Source organism: Eulemur rufifrons, chromosome 9 (assembly GCF_041146395.1).
Source record: "Eulemur rufifrons isolate Redbay chromosome 9, OSU_ERuf_1, whole genome shotgun sequence".
NCBI lineage: Eukaryota > Metazoa > Chordata > Mammalia > Primates > Lemuridae > Eulemur > Eulemur rufifrons.
Window position 1 is genome coordinate 24,614,964 of NC_090991.1, and position 19,849 is coordinate 24,634,812.

At 39.6% G+C, this 19,849-nt stretch overlaps 1 protein-coding gene across 9 annotated transcripts in view; it reads left to right on the forward strand.

The window, feature by feature from the left end:
- The first annotated feature begins 5,176 nt into the window (after nt 1-5,176).
- Nucleotides 5,177-19,849, forward strand: part of BCAS3 (BCAS3 microtubule associated cell migration factor) — a 555,013-nt gene continuing 540,340 nt past the window's right edge. For 6 of the 9 annotated variants that reach the window (XM_069481070.1, XM_069481075.1, XM_069481072.1 and 3 more), the window contains exons 1-4: nt 5,551-5,614; nt 7,301-7,388; nt 11,488-11,542; nt 17,655-17,730. In XM_069481070.1, the coding sequence (XP_069337171.1) occupies nt 7,306-7,388; nt 11,488-11,542; nt 17,655-17,730 (214 nt within the window). In that variant the 5' untranslated portion in view covers nt 5,551-5,614; nt 7,301-7,305. Of the gene's footprint in view, nt 5,235-5,550; nt 5,615-7,300; nt 7,389-11,487; nt 11,543-17,654; nt 17,731-19,849 lie in introns of those variants that run through there. The other 3 variants (XM_069481069.1, XM_069481074.1, XM_069481076.1) reach the window with 1 other exon arrangement.

Consider the following 19,849-nt stretch of genomic DNA (forward strand, 5'->3'; position numbering starts at 1 on the left):
TTGGTTCCATTACAGTTTTAGGGTAGGTATTGAGAACTAGGAGGGGCCGGTGGTATGTATGGATTCCAGGAACTGAGACCCTTATCAGGGTAACCATCCAGGTGTGGCTATTCTTTAACTTAGCTGGGCCTTGCAGGCATTGTTTTCGACAGGTCTCGTGGGCTTCTTCTTTTTTTCATTAGGGAGGGGAGGGGTGCCCGCCACCAGCCTTACAGGTATAATATTAGTATAGCCTATTTTGTAAACGTGTCCTGGTAAAGATGATAAATTATATGGCCATCTATTAGTTTCAAGAGAATGAAAAACTAAAGGAAAATAATCACCATGTCTTCAGGATATTTGCTGGACTTGGGAATGAGCAGAGGGACCCAACATAATAAACAACTACACAGACTTAGAATTTTGAATAGAAATTATGGGAAGATGCTGTTTTATTTATTTTTTAAAATTTTCTTTTTTAGAGACAGGGTCTTGCTCTGCCACCCAGGCTGGAGTGTAGCTGTTTAATCGTAGTTCACTGCAGCCTCAAACTCCTGGGCTCAAAGTGATCCTCCTGCCTCAGCCTCTGAGTAACTGGTACTACAGGCACATACCACCATGGAGGGGCTAGGAAAATGCTGTTTTATCTTTCTAATTTTTTTTTTGTTTATTTTCGTTTCTTTGCTTTCATCTGCAGAAAATGCTGTTTTAGAGATCACAGTTATCTAGTAATATTCAGGTTGGACAAAAGGCAGGCACTAATTGTAATTAAATAGATGTGAGGTGATATGACCTTGGATTATGTTGGTTTTGCTATTCTACAAATTTTCGAATTCTACTTTTTAGGAGATTACTAAAAAGGTAATGTTCAAAAATTTTAACCTAATGAATGCATCAAAGAAAGTCTATATAGTGAGTAATGTGTTTTTACCTCACAATTGGAGGATTTTAGAGAAATGTGAAAGGGGTTTCTTTTAACCTGTTTTTCCTTTTACTTCACTGAAAATTAAAATCTTAATGTTCACCATAGTTGTATGTAAAAGCAGATTTCCCCACTGCTGAAATCACCTGATTATTATCTAAGTGTATTACCCAGTGGGCTGGGTAAGCAAGGCAATGGCTTGTTCAAAGCTAAAATAATCATGCCAAAATAAAAACAACAAAGTACACACTGACCTAGAAATTTGATTTGCATTTGGATAGCTCCCTGATTGTTCTCTGGGGGCTTTTGTTTTTTGTTCTGCAGGGCCATAGGAGAGGCAGTCTCAGTCATTAGTAATTTATTATAATGAGCCAGGGTACCAATTGGAAGGACAAAGAACTCTAGCTTGAAGTTGTTCTTTTCTACTAAAAATAAGTTTCCTAGCTGGGATTGCACAGTGTCAAAAACAAAGAGTTCATTGAGGAGTTTCATCACGTCTCAATGTTTTGAAGTTACTCATGAGCTAGTAATATGTACTAAGCACCCACAAGTTACTTCCATTCAAAAACATCACCACAAATTTTATTTTATCTCTATTTGAGGACTCATAAGAAACTATCACACCATCTTTATGGTAAAGAAAATGGAGTACTTAGAACAGGTTGGTAATTCATTTGGAGCATTTTTTTTTCTTGAGGCAGAGTCTAACTCTGTCTCCTGGGCTAGAGTGCAATAGTGTCATCATAGCTCACTGCAACCTCAAACTCCTAGGCTCAAGCAATTCTCCTGTCTCAGCCTCCCGACTACAGGCATGCACCACCACTCCTGGCTATTTTTTTTATTTTTTTTGTAGAGACGGGGTCTTGCCCTTGCTCAGGCTGCTCTCAAACTCCTGGCCTCACGCATTCCTCCCGCCTTGGCCTCCCAGAGTGCTAGGATTACAGGCATGAGCCACTCCGCCCAGCCTAAAATTAAAAAAAAAAACTTTTTGGAGACAGTCTTGCTCTGTCACCCAGGCTGGAGTGCAGTGGCACAATCATAGCTCACTGGAACCTCCAAGTTCTGGGCTCAAGAGATCCTCCTGCCTCAGCTTCTTGAGTAGCTGTGATTATAGGCACATGCCACCAGATCCTGCTAATTTTAAAATTTTTTATAGAGATACGGTCTCATGATGTTGCCCAGGCTGGTCTTAAACTCCTGGTCTCAAGCAATACTCCTGCTTCAGCCTCCCAAAGTACTGGGATTACATGCATGAGCCATTGTGCCCAGAACATTTGAAGAAATTTCTAACAGGATTTAAGAACTTTAAACTTATTTACTTCTCATAAAAAGCCTATGAGGCTCATAATACTTTCTACAATTTACAAAGAATGAAATGAAGGCACAGAAATTTATCCCAAGAAATTTATAACTCTGCTAGTAGTGTTCATCCTATTGGTAAAGGGCACCATTCAGTTGATGAATCCCAGAACACAGGAACCATCCTTGATTCTTTCCCATCATCCCACATTATCATGTTCTTTCAATTATCTCTTCCAAACATATTCTGAAATAGACTAATTTTCATCATCTTTATGGCTTCAATTCTAGGTCAAGTTGTAGAGCTTATCTCCCACCTTCTCTATGGAAATAGTCTCCCTCCTTGACCTATAGCTACTACTCTGGTCCCTTCCTCACAACAGTTTATTCTCTATACAGTAGAGTGATCTTTAAAAAATGTAAATATGTTCATGGCACCTTCTAGCTGAAATTCCTCCAATAGATTCTCATCCTAGAGTAAAGTTGAAACTCCTTGTAATTCTATACAAGGCCATATTCCATATGGCCACTGATTACCTCTCCTAACTAGTTTGCAAACATTTTCTATTTAGTTCACTTTGCTGAAACCATATTGGTTTTCTTGTTTTTCCTCAAAATTCATTTCCCGTTTTTTTGGAGACAAAGTCTCACTCCGTTGCCCGGGCTGGAGAGCAGTAGCACAATCATAGCATGCTGCAACCTTCAACTCCTGCACTCCAGTGATAACTCTTGCCTCAGCTGAGACTATAGGTTTGCACCACCACCATACCAGCTAATTTTTAAATTTTTTGTAGAGATAGGGTCTTGCCATATTGCTCAGGATGGTCTGGAATTCCTAGCCTCAAGAGATACTCCTGCCTAGCCTCCCAAAGTGCTAGGATTACAGGCATCACTGTGCCTGGCCAAAACTCATTATCTTCTTAGGGCCTTTATACTTGTTGCTTTTGTTTGTTTTTGTTTTTGGGAAGGGGGCATCTCTCTATGTTGTCCAGGCTGGTCTGGAACTTCTGGGCTCAGGTGATCCCCCTGCCTAAACCTCTAGGGTAGCTGGGATTACTTGTGTGTACCACTGTATCTGGCTGTTCCTTTTGTCTGGACTGATTTTTTCCCTTAGAGTAGCTTCCTCATTTCATTGAGGTTTTTGTTCAAATGTCATCTCCTGAGGGGTCTTCCCTGACCACACTACCTAAGCCATTTCCTACCTCTATCTGTGTTTTTTTCTTCATAGCATTTTACACTACTTGATTTTCTCTGTTTTTGTGTTTATTTCTGTCTTCTCACCAGGATGTAAATTCTCTGGTTGAGGACAAGTATGTTGATTTGTTGATTTGTTCATTACTGTATCCCCAGATTACAAGATGTGTCTAACACTTAATAGGTATCCAAACATTTGCTGAATGAATGAATGAACTTGTGAAAAAGTGTATCCTTTTTGGTTTTTGTTTGCTTGTTTTTTCCATAACTTTGTAGAGGAATAGTCAAAGAGTTATAGAACTTAACAATGCATATAAAACAGCTATTTAAACTGAAAAACCTTATGCAAATTCTGGTTATCCCATTTGTATAGATTATTACCTATTGGTCTTCTCTGAACTTCCTCTTTATTAGTGCTCTGGATCCTGGAAAGCATAAGAATATTAATTATTTAATTCAAATAAGTCTGAACTTTTAAATATCTGTTGTGTTCAGGGGTGTTATGTGTTGTGGGAGATTCAATAATGTAAAAGCCTTAGTCTATTAATACCTAGAGGAGTTTAAGTTTCTAGTTGGGGAAAAATGAGATAAGCACAAGAGAAACAATCAAAAAACTTCTCAAAGACAACAAAGTAGTAAGCCAGTGATAGCAATAAGAACCGAAAGAATTTCAAATATTGGAAAGATTCCTTCTTTAGAGAGCTTAATGTGTTAAACAAAAATTATAGGAGGCTATTGTTTTGAACTAAACTCCTGCACTAGTCCCCAACAAACCAGACTAATAATCAAATTATAGTCACCTATGCTCACCAAACCCAAACTGAGTTGTTATCTGGGTCTTCCAAAAACAGGGGAGAGAGAGAGAGAGAGAGAGAGAGAGATAAAACCAAATTCCCAAACAGGATAGTTTCAATCTTCAATTGGCATGATCATGAAGTTCGCCTTTAGACAAATGTAGGAAGCAAATCCTAAAAGCTCCTTCATGCTGGGAATTTGTGGAGAGGAAGTAGATGAACATTCATAATCCCTTATTAACCAGAGTTCAAACTTGAGGCTGATAAATGGAACACTTTGCGAATTCTATTTACTGTCAGTGACTGAGCATCTAGAGCAAATCGGTGGTTTCTTGGCTACAACTATTTCCACATTTCTACTATCTCTGTTTATGTTTACATTTATATTTATATTTACCTCCAATCGCTGATTAACTGTGTTATTTCCCGGGAAGTAGTTTTTCTACTAAATTTCCACCTCCCCCATTGTGCTAAGACCTTTTTAATTTTTATTGCTGTATCAGCCAATTCGTTACAAACACCATGCCAATTAATAAGCTATACTCTCATGGGACTGTCATTAACATTAAATTTGATGATACATATTAAGTATTGTATATGAGATATATGAGGGATTGTGCTGAACGTTCAATAAATCAATAAATATTCTTCTTATATAAGAAATGTAACTGACGAAATGACAACAGCGAGAGCTCCAGCCTCAGAGATACGGGAGATGGAAATTGAGCTAAGGAAGGAGACAGGCTCGGTCTACAAACCTAGCTCAAATAGACAAGATTAGCGGTCGCGTCCCTTACTCAGATTAACACTTCAGCTGACCACAGGCGCGAGCCAGCCTAGGCTCCCGGAAGGTAAACACATTGCAAAGGGCGGGGCAGAAGGCGGGTTGGGGATGGATGAGTGGCCAACTGAAAGTGATTGGCAGCTGCCATGTCCACGTGCTTTGAGTTTCGAACCAGGTGTCGCGAGAATTCGATGTAAACAGACCCGACTCCCTGTCCGGCTCCCAACCTGAGATGCTCGGATGAGGTGGACAGGAATCTGGGGTATGTTGCTTTTTGTTGACCAAGCCACGAAGGTGCTGTCTGCAAAGAAAATATACATGCTCGTTAACTCCTACCCACCTGCCTGCGTTCGCAACCGAACCTGGCGCGTCGGTTTCACCCGAACTTACATACTGTTGTGTTTTCCCTCCAGTCCCAGCGGATTGGACAAATTCAGGAGGCGGGTCCGCCTCTTTTCTACTTGCTGGTTGGCGAAGCTGACCTCCAAGGGCGGTGCCCGGCCGTAGCCAGTTTTCTTCTGGGATTGGCTAGAGGGCTGGTTCCGCTGAGGCGTGGTAGGAAGTGGCAGCCGTCAATCACGCGGGGAGACTCCAAACAGTGAGCCTTGAGCTGGAGAACAGCGTTTACCGGCGGGGCGGCCGGTGAGAGGGCTGGTGGGGCTTTGGCTTTGGGGAGGCTTGGGAAGGACGAGGGGCAGGCAGCTTGAGGGGACCGGGTTGGGCTGGCAGGAATTCGACGGGGGAGAGGTGTCGATACTGGAGGGGGAGGGGAGAAGGGCAAGGGGCCAGAGGGCGGCCGGGGGCAGCGGTGGCTCCTGTTGGAGGTTAAGTGGGTAGCGCTGTGCCTGGTGTGTTTCAGGAGAGTGGGGCCTGAGGTGCCGGTGAGGGTGGTCCTCAAGAGACAAGGCCCTTAAAGGACAGGGCTTGGGAGACTGTGGTTTGAGAACGAAAGGGTGGGATGGAAATGAGAGGGCTGAGGGACTGGAGGTGAAGGTACCCTCCCCTGAGGAAGGGGTAGCTGGGCTGGTTCGGGCAAAGACTATTTTGGTTGTAGGAGGTGGGGCTCACCAGGTTGGGAGTTTTCAAATAAGGTGATAGAATCCTCCCTGCTTAGAAGTGATTGTTTTAGTTGCTTTCAAGATTAGGTCCAGGTGTGGGCTTTCCTGCCAGAGATCTTTAATATTGTTGTCAGTCCTCTTTTCATCTTAAGCAAGTAGCCTCCATGCTCTTAAAACCTCCTCAGTGATTCAGAGGCTCATTACACGTTCTAGGATCCGGATTTATTGATGTGACAGGAAAGTATAAGGGGCTTCTAACATCATATAAGTTTATGTTACTTATTTGACTATTGGTACTTATTTGACTTATTTGTTACTTATAATTTGGTTACAATAGCGGGGGAGGGGGGGCTTAAAAATATGATTTAAATTCTAGCCATGCAGTCTGGCTCTTAGATTCCCGGAAGGTTTAGTTGGAAGGTAGAGTGGTATCATGTCACTGTTTCATTGGGTATTGAAATATTGTACCATGTGTATTTTCACTATCTCAACATAAAATTCCACTAATTTCCTATTCCATGATCTGTTTATGTTAACAACAGACTAAAAGTCCAGCAAGAGCCTTAACTGGTCTTGTGGTTCTGAGGCCTGGTCCTGTATATAAAACAAAACAAAACAAAAACCAGAAACCAGTGCTCACTTTGGCAGTATGCATGTATAGTAAAATTGGAACGATACAGAGATTAGCACGATAAAAATATTTTTAAAATTCAAAATAAAAAAACTTAATAATTTGAAAATTTTAAATATCTAGTTAATCCTCTTCTTTTCCCTTTCTGGTTAAAAGGAACTGCTGGGGCCGGGCGCGGTGGCTCACGCCTGTAATCCTAGCACACTGGGAGGCCGAGGCGGGTGGATCGTTTGAGCTCAGGAGTTCGAGACCAGCCTGAGCAAGAGCGAGACCCCGGCTCTACTAAAAATAGAAAGAAATTATATGGACAACTAAAATATATATAGAAAAAATTAGCCGGGCATGGTGGCGCGTGCCTGTAGTCCCAGCTACTCGGGAGGCTGAGGCAGTAGGATCGCTTGAGCCCAGGAGTTTGAGGTTGCTGTGAGCTAGGCTGACGCCATGGCACTCTAGCCCGGGCAACAAAGTGAGACTCTGTCTCAAAAAAAATAAATAAATAAAAAAAATAAAAGGAACTGCTGGGAAGTTTCCTACATTTTCGGTATTCTTGACAAGGGATCTCTAGTGAGCAACCATAAACTTTCTTCCCTACCCCCAACAATAATGATCCGTTTTTCTATCTTTTTGTTCTGGAAACAGGTTTTATGAATGAAGCTATGGCTACAGATTCCCCTAGAAGACCCAGTCGTTGCACTGGTGGAGTTGTGGTTCGCCCCCAGGCTGTCACGTAAGCACATTTCAGATAAGCCCAATTGCTCAGAATAATAACTAACATTCAGGTTTTCTTTTTGAACAGTGATTACTTTGTAAAAATCCCTTAAATTTTGGGCCGGGCGTGGTGGCTCACACCTATAATCCCAGCACCGTGGGAGGCTGAGGCGGGTGGATCGTTTGAGCTCAGGAGTTCCAGACCAGCCTGAGCAAGAGCGAGACCCCGTCTCTAAATAAATAAATAAATAAATAAAAATCTTTTAAATTTTGGCTTTAAAGGATAAGTAAATATCATTGCCAAAGCCAAGTAAAAGGAAGAATTGGAAGGTTAAGTTGAGGTTTCAGCATATTTATAGTACATGAAAAGCACTATGCCAAATCCTAAAGAGCAGTGGTTTTCAAACTCCAGGTTTAACAAATTAGTGGACCATTAAGTCAATTTATTTTTTTATTTATTTTTTTTGAGATGGAGTCTTGGTCTGTCACCTGGGCTAGAATGCCGTAGCATCTGTCTAGCTCACAGCAACCTCAAAGTCCTGGGCTCAAGCAATTCTGCCTCAGCCTCCCAAATAGCTGGGACTACAGGTGCATGCCATCACACACGGCTAATTTTTCCATTTTTAGTAGAGACGGGGGTCTCGCTGTTGCTCAGGCTGGTCTCAAACTCCTGAGCTCAAGTGATCCTCCCGCCTTGGCCTTCTAGAGTGCTAGGATTACAGGCGTGAGCCACCATGCCCGGCCCATTAAATCAATTTAGTGGGTCAGGACAATATTTAGAAAAATGAAATAGAATAGAAAATATAGCTGGTAGCTAGCATTGTTTTGTGACATGCTTGTAGATATATACATATATATGCATATATTTACTAGATCCTGATGTAAAATGTATCTCTTACTCTAGGTTTTAGTCAGAAAGTTTCCAAGTAAGTCATAGAGAGTACTTTTCTATTTTTTAGGCATTCTTTGACAAAGAATGTCTGTACTTACTAGGAGTTTGTAATCCAACATGACTTAAAGATATATGTACTTGAAATCAGTATAATCAGTAAAAGATAAGAGATGCCAGAAAACCAGCATGAGGATTTAGAGGGAGTATTTGAGTGGAGTGATCAGAAAATGTTTCAATAAGAAGGTAATATTTATAGTGTTTCTTTAAAGCCTCAATAGAATTTGGGCACTTAGAGTCAAGGATACATTTTAGGCAAAGGGAATAGAATCCCTTTCCCAGATGTGGGAAATGGCAGCTATTTTTATAAATGAAATGTAGTCCTGATATAGGGAAGTTGTCCTATTTACAGTAGATTGGGATGGGCAATTAAGACCCTCTACACCTGGCTAAGGAGTTAAAAACTTGTTTTCTGCCTTTTAAAATACTCTTGTGGGGGTTGGGCACAGAGGCTCACGCCTGTATTCCCAGCTACTTGGGTGGCTGAGGTGGAAGGATTGCATGAGCCTAGCAGTTCAAGGCTTTAGTGAGCTATGATTGCACCACTGCACTGCAGTCTGGGTGACAGAGATCCAGTCTCTAAAAATAATAGGTAAATAAATTTTAAAAAGTCGCTCAAGGAAATTTTGGATTATTTCATTTGGGCAGTTTAGCATGTTTCAAAAAGATCGCCTTCTCAGACTAACAAAAGTTCATGTATAATATGAATATGATATTTTACCATAATATGTCCTTTTTCCCTGCTACATTTCTCAGAGCTATATTTCTTCGCTAACTATGGACCCTGGCAACAAATTAAGCATGTTAATAGCTTTGAGTTAGGTAATGTTTTAATCTCCATTTTACTGGTGAGGAAACCAAATCAGAGAGATTAAGATATCCTTGGTAACAGCAAGGAAGGGGAGCCAGGATCAAACCCAGGCAGTTTGTGCACTTATATAGTATTCTATGCTGTTTCACCATAGGGTATTCAAAATGTATTGCATTTTGTTATGTGATACATAATTTTAGTGGTTTTAAAAAATCATTCATTCATTCAGTGTTCTTTTAACAAATAATGCTTCAGCATCTACTCCAAGCCTAAGGATTGGCTTTATGGCTTATAGATTCTGGAAATACAAGGTAAATATGAGAGATGGATTCTTTTGTGTAATGGAGCTTACATTCTAGTGGGGGAAATATTAAATAAGTAAACAAGTAAAATAATTATAGGCTGTGACCTTGCACAGTGTGCTATGATAGAGAATGACTAGGGGGAATCTACATAGTGATGTTGGAATGTCTCTCCGAGGAGGCAACAATTAAGCTGGAGATCTGAAAGGAAGAGTATATATGAGAAGGAATATAGGCAGAAAGAAATGTGGTGTAAAGGTGTTGACTCAAAAAAGAGCTTGGTGTATTCCAGGAATTGAAGTTGCATACAGCTGAAGCAGAGTAAGTTAGGAGAGTGGCAAAAAAACACAAAAGATACTAGAGAGGTCGGCCTAATCTTTTCTTTAGGCTTTATCAATTTTCATAGGTCTCTAAGGCATATTGTTTTTTTATAGGATTCATAAAAATTCATAATATTTCTGATGTAATTTTTCACATCTCCTGAAATGAATTTGACTTAGTATTTTGAAAAAATTGTTTTTCTTGGTTAGGCATGGTGGCTCATGCCTGTAATCCTAGTACTTTGGGAGGTTGAGGCGGGAGGATCACTTGAGACCAGGAGTTTGAGACCAGACTGAGCAAGAGCGAGGCCCCATCTCTACAAAAAATAGAAAAATTAGCCAGGTGTGGTGGTGTGCTCCTGTAGTCCCAGCTACTCAGGAGGCTGAGGCAAGAGGATGGCTTGAGCCAAGCAGTTTGAGGTTGCAGTGAGCTACTGCACTCTACCCGGGATGACAGAGGGAGACTCTGTCTTTAAAAAAAAAAAAATATATATATATACATATGTATGTGTGTGTGTGTATATATATAGTGTCCTTAACAATGTTATTTTTTCCCTCACTTTTATGCATTTTAATATTTTCCCATGTCTTTTCTATGCCAAAAGTTATGTGAGTTCTAATGCCTGCACCTGCAGCAAAATGCAGATTCATTTGCTACATAGAGATAAGGGACTAGGTTCATAACCAATTTAAACACTAACTCACTAAATACTGAATCATCAGCAACTGTTTTTCTTGCCCTAACTAGGGCATTCTCTGACTCAAGAGGAAGGTCCTGCCTTAGCCAGGTCTTCCATCTTGTCGTCACTCCTTCAAATACAAGTTAGAAACTATCTCTGTCAAATTAGGAGAGCTTAACTTTTTTTTCATTTTCTTATAAACTGATACCACAGTAAGCATGAGTTTTAAAAAGAGATAATGTTTAAAAGGCCGGGCAGGCCGGGCGTGGTGGCTCATGCCTGTAATGCTAGCACTCTGGGAGGCCGAGGAGGGTGGATTATTTGAGCTCAGGAGTTTTCGAGACAAGCCTGAGCAAGAGTGAGACCCTGTCTCTACTAAAAATAGAAAGAAATTAGCTGGAAAAATATATAGAAAAAACTAGCTGGGCATGGTGGCATGTGCCTATAGTCCCAGCTACTCGGGAGACTGAGGCAGAAGGATTGATTGAGCCCAGGAGTTTGAGGTTGCTGTGAGCTAGGCTGATGCCATGGCACTCTAGCCCAGCAACAGAGTGAGACACTGTCTCAAAAAAAAAAAAAAAAAAGATAAAAGGCTAGGCGCAGTGCACAGTGGCTCATGCCTGTAATCCCAGCACTTTGGGAGGCTAAGGTGGGAGTATCTTTTGAGCTCAGTAGTTTGAGATTGCAGTGAGCTATGATGACACCACTGCTATCTAGCCTGGAGGGTAGAATGAGACCTTGTCTCAAAAAGAAAACAAAAAACCAAGCACAAAATAACAACAAACAAAAAAATGAGATAATGTTTAAAAATGTTAAAAGGTCAGTTACATTTGATAACATATACAAAGACTCATGAAACCAGAAAATCGTTTAGGAGAATTGTCAGGTGATAAGAGCTGGCCTTTTTTTCCCCCTCCCTCCTAGCCACCTGACCTTTTTTTTTTTTTTTCCTAGTTTTAATATTATGAGTGACTTTATTAAGGCTTGTAAATAGAATTTTTTCATAGTCTATATTAAGGTCTCATGATAAATTTTATCCATTTCATCCTTTTCCAGAGAGCAGTCTTACATGGAAAGTGTTGTGACTTTTCTACAGGATGTTGTGCCACAGGTAAGCATCTATGTGTGATTTTGGAAATAGTAGGTTTTACCTTTGTCCAGGGAAGCTCTGAAATGTTCTGTTTTCTTTTCTTTTTTTTCTTTCTTTCTTTTTTTTTTTGAAATGTTCTGTTTTCTAAACTTGACACTAGCATCAGCAACTTCAGAAAGGCTTCTGATGTTTTAGCCTCCTGAGCATTGGTAGAGTGGAACTATACTTCTTACTGTGTAGGTGTGCCTCAGGGTTGTGATGACAATGGCATAACTATTACTCCATAGGGACTTGCTCTCCTGAGAGGAATCAAGGTGAGATGTTATTAGAGAGTTGAGATTTGGGACTTTCTAGTTGGATTCTATTTCTGAAATTTTTATCTTGTCCTACTTAATTGTTGCCTGACTGAAGTGAGAAAAGCAATGTACACTCTGTACTTTATTTACTAGATATTGACTAAATATTACACCTGAGCATAAATCTACATCTCTTTTATGTTGAGCAGTATTTTTATGCCAACTAGTGTATTCTTGGTACTCTAACTTAAAAGAAATTAAGTCCCTTACTGTTCCCTTTATATAAATGTGAGGCTAAAGAATGAGAACAGCCTTACTGGGATCATCTAGTATACTACTGCTCAAACTTAAACCTAATTATCACTTGGCACACTTGTTAAAAGTGGTAATAATTTCCTCTCTCAGAGAGTAGAGTCTGACACATTGGATTTGAGATTGTGTTCAGTAACTTTTGTCTATAATAAGAATCTCAGTTGCTGCGCCAGGGTAAAGAAAAAAAAAAGAATCTTAGATAATTCTTATGAAACGGTAGCGTTGGGAAACACTGTTCTAGTGAAACTACTCAAGAAAAAGTTTTCCGTATTTTCTCCTTATGGTTATGTCAGTCATCCCTGACTACCGTGGTCTCTGTAACTGCACTGTTCAAAAAGGACATTGATAGAATCAGTGTCCCAGCTTTATGAGAGGGGCCTAGAAGACAAAGTGCGATGGTAACATAGTGAAGGTAAATTAAATCTAGTTGGGGGACATCAAATAAGGTTTAATGAATGAGATGCCATTTGAATTGAGGCATAGAGTAGAATAAAATCTAACATTGATAAATTGAGTGGGTATGTGATGGGAACAATGGGGATCATAGTAGGTGTTTGCTTTATTTGGCAGAGAAGTTATAACTTAATATTTTGTATGTTGGGCTTAGAGCAGCTTACTGATTGAGAGCAGACTTTGATATTAGATCTGGCTATATATTTCAGCTCTACATCTTACTAGCTCTGGACAAGTTACTGAACTTTTTGAACATCAGTGTTTCTGTGCATAAAATGGGGTTAATCATTATATTCATCATAGGTTTATTTTGAGGCTAAAAGGTTGTCATATAAAGCAAAGGAGATAGTAAGTAGTCTTTGTTGGAGGGAGCCTGAGAAGACTAAAGATTCAGGGCAGAGATGTAGATTTATGACGTACAATCAGTAGTCTAAATGATCAGATAAGCTGAAGACATTACAAGTTCTCAGTGACATAGTCACTTTAGGAGCTACTCACCATATTTTGCTTAGAAAGCAATAATAGGAGTAACTTTTTGTTGTGTTAGACATTTTCTTTACTGTTTGGTTGACATGAGAACTGTGCTTTCTTTTTTTTTTTTTTTTCCTTTTGAGATGGTGTCTTGCTCTGTTGCCCCAGTCTAGAGTGTAGTGACATCATCTAAGCTCACTGCAACCTCAAACACCTGGGCTCAAGCGATCCTTCTGCCTCAGCCTCCCGAGTAGCTGAGACTACAGACGCACACCACGACACCCAGCTAATTTTTCTGTTTTTAGTTGAAAATGGGGTCTTGCTCTTGTTCAGGCTTGTCTCCTGAACTCCTGGCCTCAAGCTATACCTCCCGCTTTGGCTTCCCAAAGTGCTACGATTGCATGCATGGGCTACCATGCGTGGCTGAGAACAGTGCTTTCTAATCTCTTTTTCCTGACATTTAATTCAGAATCCCACATTGGTACTTTGTGGTCAGACATTGGAAAATGATATTTTCTGCTGATGTTATGTTCTACCTCTTTATACTGGGAATCATCAAATTCATGGAGTCTAGAAATTATTCTCGGCATCTGCAGATGTCCTCCTAAAGAGAGAAAATGTTTTGTTAGATTGGATAGCAGCTTCTTTAGTTATCACCCATTGAGCTAATTCTAGTTGTGATAGCATCGATGGCTGGTAGTAGTCCTTAGGTATGTTCTTTGATCTAATAATTCCACTTATGAAACTTATTTTAAAAAAATAATTCAACAAAGGAAAAAGTTAAAGCTCAGAACTTTTCAGTGTGTATGAAATTTTTACATTTTCAGTATAAAACATTGTAGACAGCTCAAATGTCAATTAACAGTTAAGCAAATGGTGATTTATCATGGTTGCTATAGAATAATTTACAGTAATTAAAAATTACACTTTTGACAATAGCCCACTGCAGACGTTATGTTCTCTATAGTGAAAATATCAGGCAACATACAGAATGATACCTATAGTGATTATAGCTACATTTTGTTTTTTTTGGTTTTTTTTTTTTTTTTGAGACAGAGTCTCACTCTGTTGCCCAGGCTAGAGTGAGTGCTGTGGCGTCAGCCTAGCTCACAGGAACCTCAAACTCCTGAGCTCAAGTGATCCTCCTGTCTCAGCCTCCCGAGTAGCTGGGACTACAGGCATGCACCACCATGCCCGGCTAATTTTTTCTATATATATTTTTAGCTGTCCATATAATTTCTTTCTATTTTTAGTAGAGATGGGGTCTCGCTCTTGCTCAGGCTGGTTTCGAACTCCTGAGCTCAAATGATCCGCCCACCTCAGCCTCCCAGTGTGCTAGGATTACAGGCGTGAGCCACCACGTCCGGCCTATAGCTACATTTTGTAACATTCAAAAATAACTTTGTGCTTAGTGTGTGTGTTTGTATGTGTGTTAGAAACCAGGCCAGGTGTGGTGTCTCATACTTTTAATCCCAGCAGTTTGGGAGGTTGAGGCAGAAGGATCTCTTGAGCCCAGGAGTTCAAGGTTATAGTAAGCTTGTTGTGGTCTCTCCAATGCACCATTGCCCTCCAGCCTGGGTGACAGAGTGATACCTTATCTCTAAAAAAAAACCAAAAAAACAAAACAACAAACCAAGCAAATCCCCAAACCAGATAAGGTATAAAAGGAGAAGTAAATAAATCTTGTAAGTATAGGATGAATGTTTCGACTCTAAATAAAAGAACTAAAACAGTTGTTCTTGTTTGAAGAAAAGCACTGTAAACCAGCTGGGTGCGGTGGTTCATGCCTGTAATCCTAGCACTCTGGGAGGCTAACGTGGGAGCATCACTTGAGTTCAGGAGTTTGAGACCAGCCTGAGCAAGAGCAAGACCCCATCTCTACTAAATATAGAAGAATTAGCTGGCCGTGGTGGCAAGTGCCTATAATCCCAGGTTTGGGAGGCTGAGGCAGGAGAATCACTTGAGCCCAGGAGTTTGAGATTGCTGTGAGCTAGGCTGATGTCATGGCACTCTAGCCCAGGAGACAGAGTGAGATTCTGTCTCAAATAAATAAATAAATCAGTCCTGGGGAAAGTTTTGTGTCGTAGTACTCTGACTTCCATAAGGACAGCAAATGAAAGCTGGAATGGGCACTGGGTGAGTTTGTATCTCACTAAGAATAAAATGTCTAAGCTTGGGCAAAGGAGATCATAAGCTGAGAGGCAGAATAACGTGACGTGTCTTATTTGTGCAAACCGGCAGGAAGTACGAAAAGCAGTACTTAGGTACTTTAGTCAACTTCATAGAAGTTTCTCAAAAATGCTTAATAAAAAAGAACACCACATCTGCTAAGGAGAGAGGAAAACTTGAAGACATAGTGAAAGCATACAAGCCTCCTTATGCAAGACCTATTTTCCCCTCATAAGGAAAACAAAAAGAGGTTCAGGAATCTTTATACACTGAAAGGTCTCTTTTGGCCTTCTTTTGTTCTGTATATCACCCAGAAATCAAAGGAAGGCATATTGAAAGATGTTGTGAAGTAGTTGGCAGAATGTTGAATAATGTTGCAGATGATAACTAGTCTTACAATAAGTCTGCTAAGCTGAAGAAAAATTTGAAAATGTTACTACTTTATCAGTAAGCCTGATATAGAAAAAAAGGAGTTTTCTTTAAATGCAGTGTGGTATCCTAGATTGGATCCTAGAGCAGAGAAAGGACATTAGTGGAAAAACTTGTGAAATTCACATAAATCTGGGGTTTAGTTAATGGTAAGGCATGATGTTAGTTTTGTAATTTTGACAAATGTACCATAATAATGCAAAATTTGATTAGATTAGATAATTAACATTAGGGGAAACTGGATGAGGAATATAATGAGAACTTTCTGTACTGTGTTAGATACTCTAAAATTATTCCAAAACAAAAGTTTTTTTTTTTTTTTGTTTTTTGTTTTGTTTGTTTGAGACAGAGTCTTGCTCTGTTGCCCGAGCTAGAGTTCTGTGACGTCAGCCTAGCTCACAGCAACCTCAAACTCTTGGGCTTAAGCAATCCTTCTGCCTCAGGCTCCAGAGTAGCTGGGACTACAGGCATGTGCCACCATGCCCGGCTAATTTTTTCCATACATATTTTTAGTCATCCACCTAATTTCTTTCTATTTTTAGTAGAGATGGGGGTCTCGCTCTTGCTCAGGCTGGTCTTGAACTCCTGAGCTCAAGCGATCCTCCCGGTTCGGCCTCCCAGAGTGCTAGGATTATAGGTGTGAGCCACCGTGCCCGGCCTAAAAGAGTTTATTTTTAATAAAGGGATTTTTAGGGGGGCCAGGTGTGGTGTTCATGCCTGTAATTCTGGTGCTTTGGGAGTCCAGGGCAGAAGGATCTTTTGAGGCAGGAGTTCAAGACTAGCCTGGGCAACATAGTGAGACCTTGATATCTACAAAAAATAAAAAATAAAAATAGAAAAAAATAGAATTTTCAAGGATGAAAAGAGAAAGACTGAAGAAGAAGATAAGGATGAAGTGTCCAAAGATAAAGTTGAGAAATTAGTTTGTTCCAGTGCAGTGCAGGTTTTCCTCTTCTCCAAAGAAATTAATTGCCCAATATGCATCTTACTTGTTTTTTTAAAAAAGATAATTTAAATCATATGTAAGGTGATTTATTTTATTTTTTTTTTTTATTTTTACTCAAGCGATCCTCCTGCCTCAGCCTCCTGAGTAGCTGGGACTACAGGCGCGCGCCACCGCGTCCGGCGATTTTTCTTTTTAATAGTAAACCTAGTATTAAGATAACCTCATCTTAGTGGTATTTTCAGTAGCCATTAGCTTTGTGGGACACAGTATGGGTGCTGTAAATTGACATGGAAATTTATAGAAGGTTGTATATAACAAAGTATATATGAGATGATCGATTTTGTATGATTTTGATACAGCTTATATTAAATAATGGTTCTGCAAACTGAATACAGCTTTATAATTCCAAAAAAAGTTGCAGCTGCTTTGTTGGTAGTCTAAATACTTCTAAGTATATACAATCTTTTAAAAATTTTAAATAAAAACGTCCTTTATGGAGAGATGCCTCCTTTTGAATACTGTTGACAAGTCATGGACATTAATGCTTATCTTTGTGACGCTTGCAGGCTTCCAGGAATTAGCTGATAGGTTTGGTCTGGAAGCCAGATAAGAAACTGAAAAAGTGCAGTCATACTCTTTGAAAAGTGTAGGTGGAGTGTAACTGCCTGTTGTCAAACATCTGGGAACTTATAAGGGTGGTGGTTTTGTATATTTTTTAGGCTGCCTTATTTATTGACCAATATAGAGGGTTGGTTTGGTTTTTTGTGTTCCTTTGAATTAGAGTGATGCTTCATAATAGATTGTGATCATTGTATTTTAGGTTTATGTAATTTTTTAAGAGGTTAAAAATTCCTTTTTGACCAAGGTCATCAGATTCCTAGATAATTCAACGGGAGTAATAATGTTCCAAAATGTGCTAGTTAACCAAGATATAGGGTTGGTGAAGTTGGAGGAGTATAGTATTGGCATTATTTAAGAGACTCTGTTTTGAAACATCAGTACTGTTAGAGCTGTGAAATATTTTTATTCAAACATTTCTGTTTACTTTACTATGCAGGCTTACAGTGGAACACCTCTAACAGAAGAAAAGGAGAAAATAGTCTGGGTCAGATTTGAAAATGCAGATTTAAACGGTATGGTTTTAACTTTTTTGGGACATGTGAATTAAATGTTTGTTTGGGGTTGACCTGATTCTAAAAAGAGAGCCATTACTTTAGTCAGATTACGGTCTCTTATAGTAACTTTGTATAATAGTTTTAAAAATTCATTTTATTTTAAAAGGTAACATAACCACACTACAGAAACCGTCTTTAGAGCTAATATTATATTGTACAACAAGTCTTACAGTAACTGTAACAGTGTGTAGCCTTAAACTTAAGCTAAAGTGGGTTAAAATTTTCTTAGAAGGTTATTAATTCAAGTTTGTCATTTGTATAGGTTTGTAACTGCAAAATAATCATTAGTGTTGAACTTTCTAGGTTTGAAAGTTATTTTTTTCTGAACAGTATTTATGTTAGTCCAAGGTCTGTTTGTTCTCCGGTATAATTGATTGCTCTTTTCTTGCTCTCTCTCACAAGGCAGCTGCCCCTTATTTTCCTGGCTACCATGTCTGTCGTTTTCTGGCTGAGTTTGGAAGTCACTGATACTGAGTGGGAGAAAGGGAAGCATATTATTCCCTCCCTCTTTCTGTCAGCAGCTGCATTTTCTCCATGGTTCTAGCTTCCCCTGGGCAATCCCCTTGGCATTCCAGTTTCTGTCAGGTGACCTCCACCCTGTACTCTTCTCTTTGTCTCCCTAGCCTAGGGGTCGTAATGCCTTCCTGCTGTTACTAATGGGTAGGTTGCCTCACAGTTCCTTACTTGGCGTCTCAGCTCTTCCAGCACCTGTGCAACCAGTTGTCTTCATTAAATTCCCTGTTTTAAATACACTGAGTTGCTTTCAGTTCCTAGTTGGGTATTGACTGATACACTCTTGAGTCTATCTTTGTCTGAGACTTGTTTGTTTCTAATTTTTATTGTGGTAAAATGGACATAGCATGAAATATACCATCTTAACTGTCCATAAGTATACAATTCTGAGGTAACAAATGCATTCATGTTGTGCAGCCATCACCACCATCCGTCTTCATAACTATTTTCCTCTTGTAATACCCATTAAATGATAATTCTACATTCCCCCTCCCTCCAGCCTCTGGCAACCACTATTCTACATTTTATCTCTCTGATTTTGAATATTCTAAATCAACGTTACATAAGTGGAATCAGATGGTATTTGCCTTTTTGGTGACTAACTTATTTCACTTATCATAATATCTTCAAGGTTCATCTGTTTTTTAGCAAATGTCAGAATTTGCTTCCTTTTTAAGGCTGAATAATATTTCATTGTATGTACATACCGCATTTTGTTTATCCATTCATTCATCTATGGGCTCTTGGGGTTGCTTTCCTGTTTTAGGTATTGTGAATAATACTACTGTGAACATGGGTTTACAAATAATCTCTTTGAGACTCTGCTTTCAATTTTTTTTTTTTTTTTTTAAAGACAGGGTCTCTGGCTCTGTTGCCTGGGCTAGAGTACAGTGGTGTCATCATAGCTCACTGCAATCTCCAACTCCTAGGCTTAAGAGATCCTTCTGCCTCAGCCTCCTGAATGGCAGGGACTGTAGGCGTATATACCACCATGCGTGGCTCATTTTTCTATTTTTTTGTTTTGTGGAGACAGGAGTATCACTCTTGCTCAGGCTGGTTTTGAACTCCTGGCCTCAAGCAGTTTTTCTGCTTCAGCCTCTCAGAGTGCTAGGATTACAGGCATGAACCACTGTGTCTGGTCTGCTTTCAAATCTTTTTGGGTATATGCCCACAAATAGAATTGCTAGCTCATACGGTAATTCCGTTTAAATTTTTTTTTTTTTTTTTAAAGACAGGGTCTTGCTCTGCTGCCCAGGCTGGATTGCAGTGGTGCAGTCACAGCAATTTATCTTAAAGATCTTAATTGGCTTTATTTGTGATTCTATAACACTTCATTCCATAAAATCGAGTAAGTGTTCCAATGAGCTGAGCAGAAGAGGTTGGTTTTATAGACAGAGAGGGACCTTAGAATGGAGAATCAAAGAAGAGAAAGCAGATTGGTCATATCAAAGTTACTTGGCTGTCAGGCAGGGACAGGGAAAGGGAACAATAGAGAGATAACTGATTGGATAACATCAGGTTACTTCAGGTTACCTTTTGTTGTAAGGATTAAAACAAAGGAAAC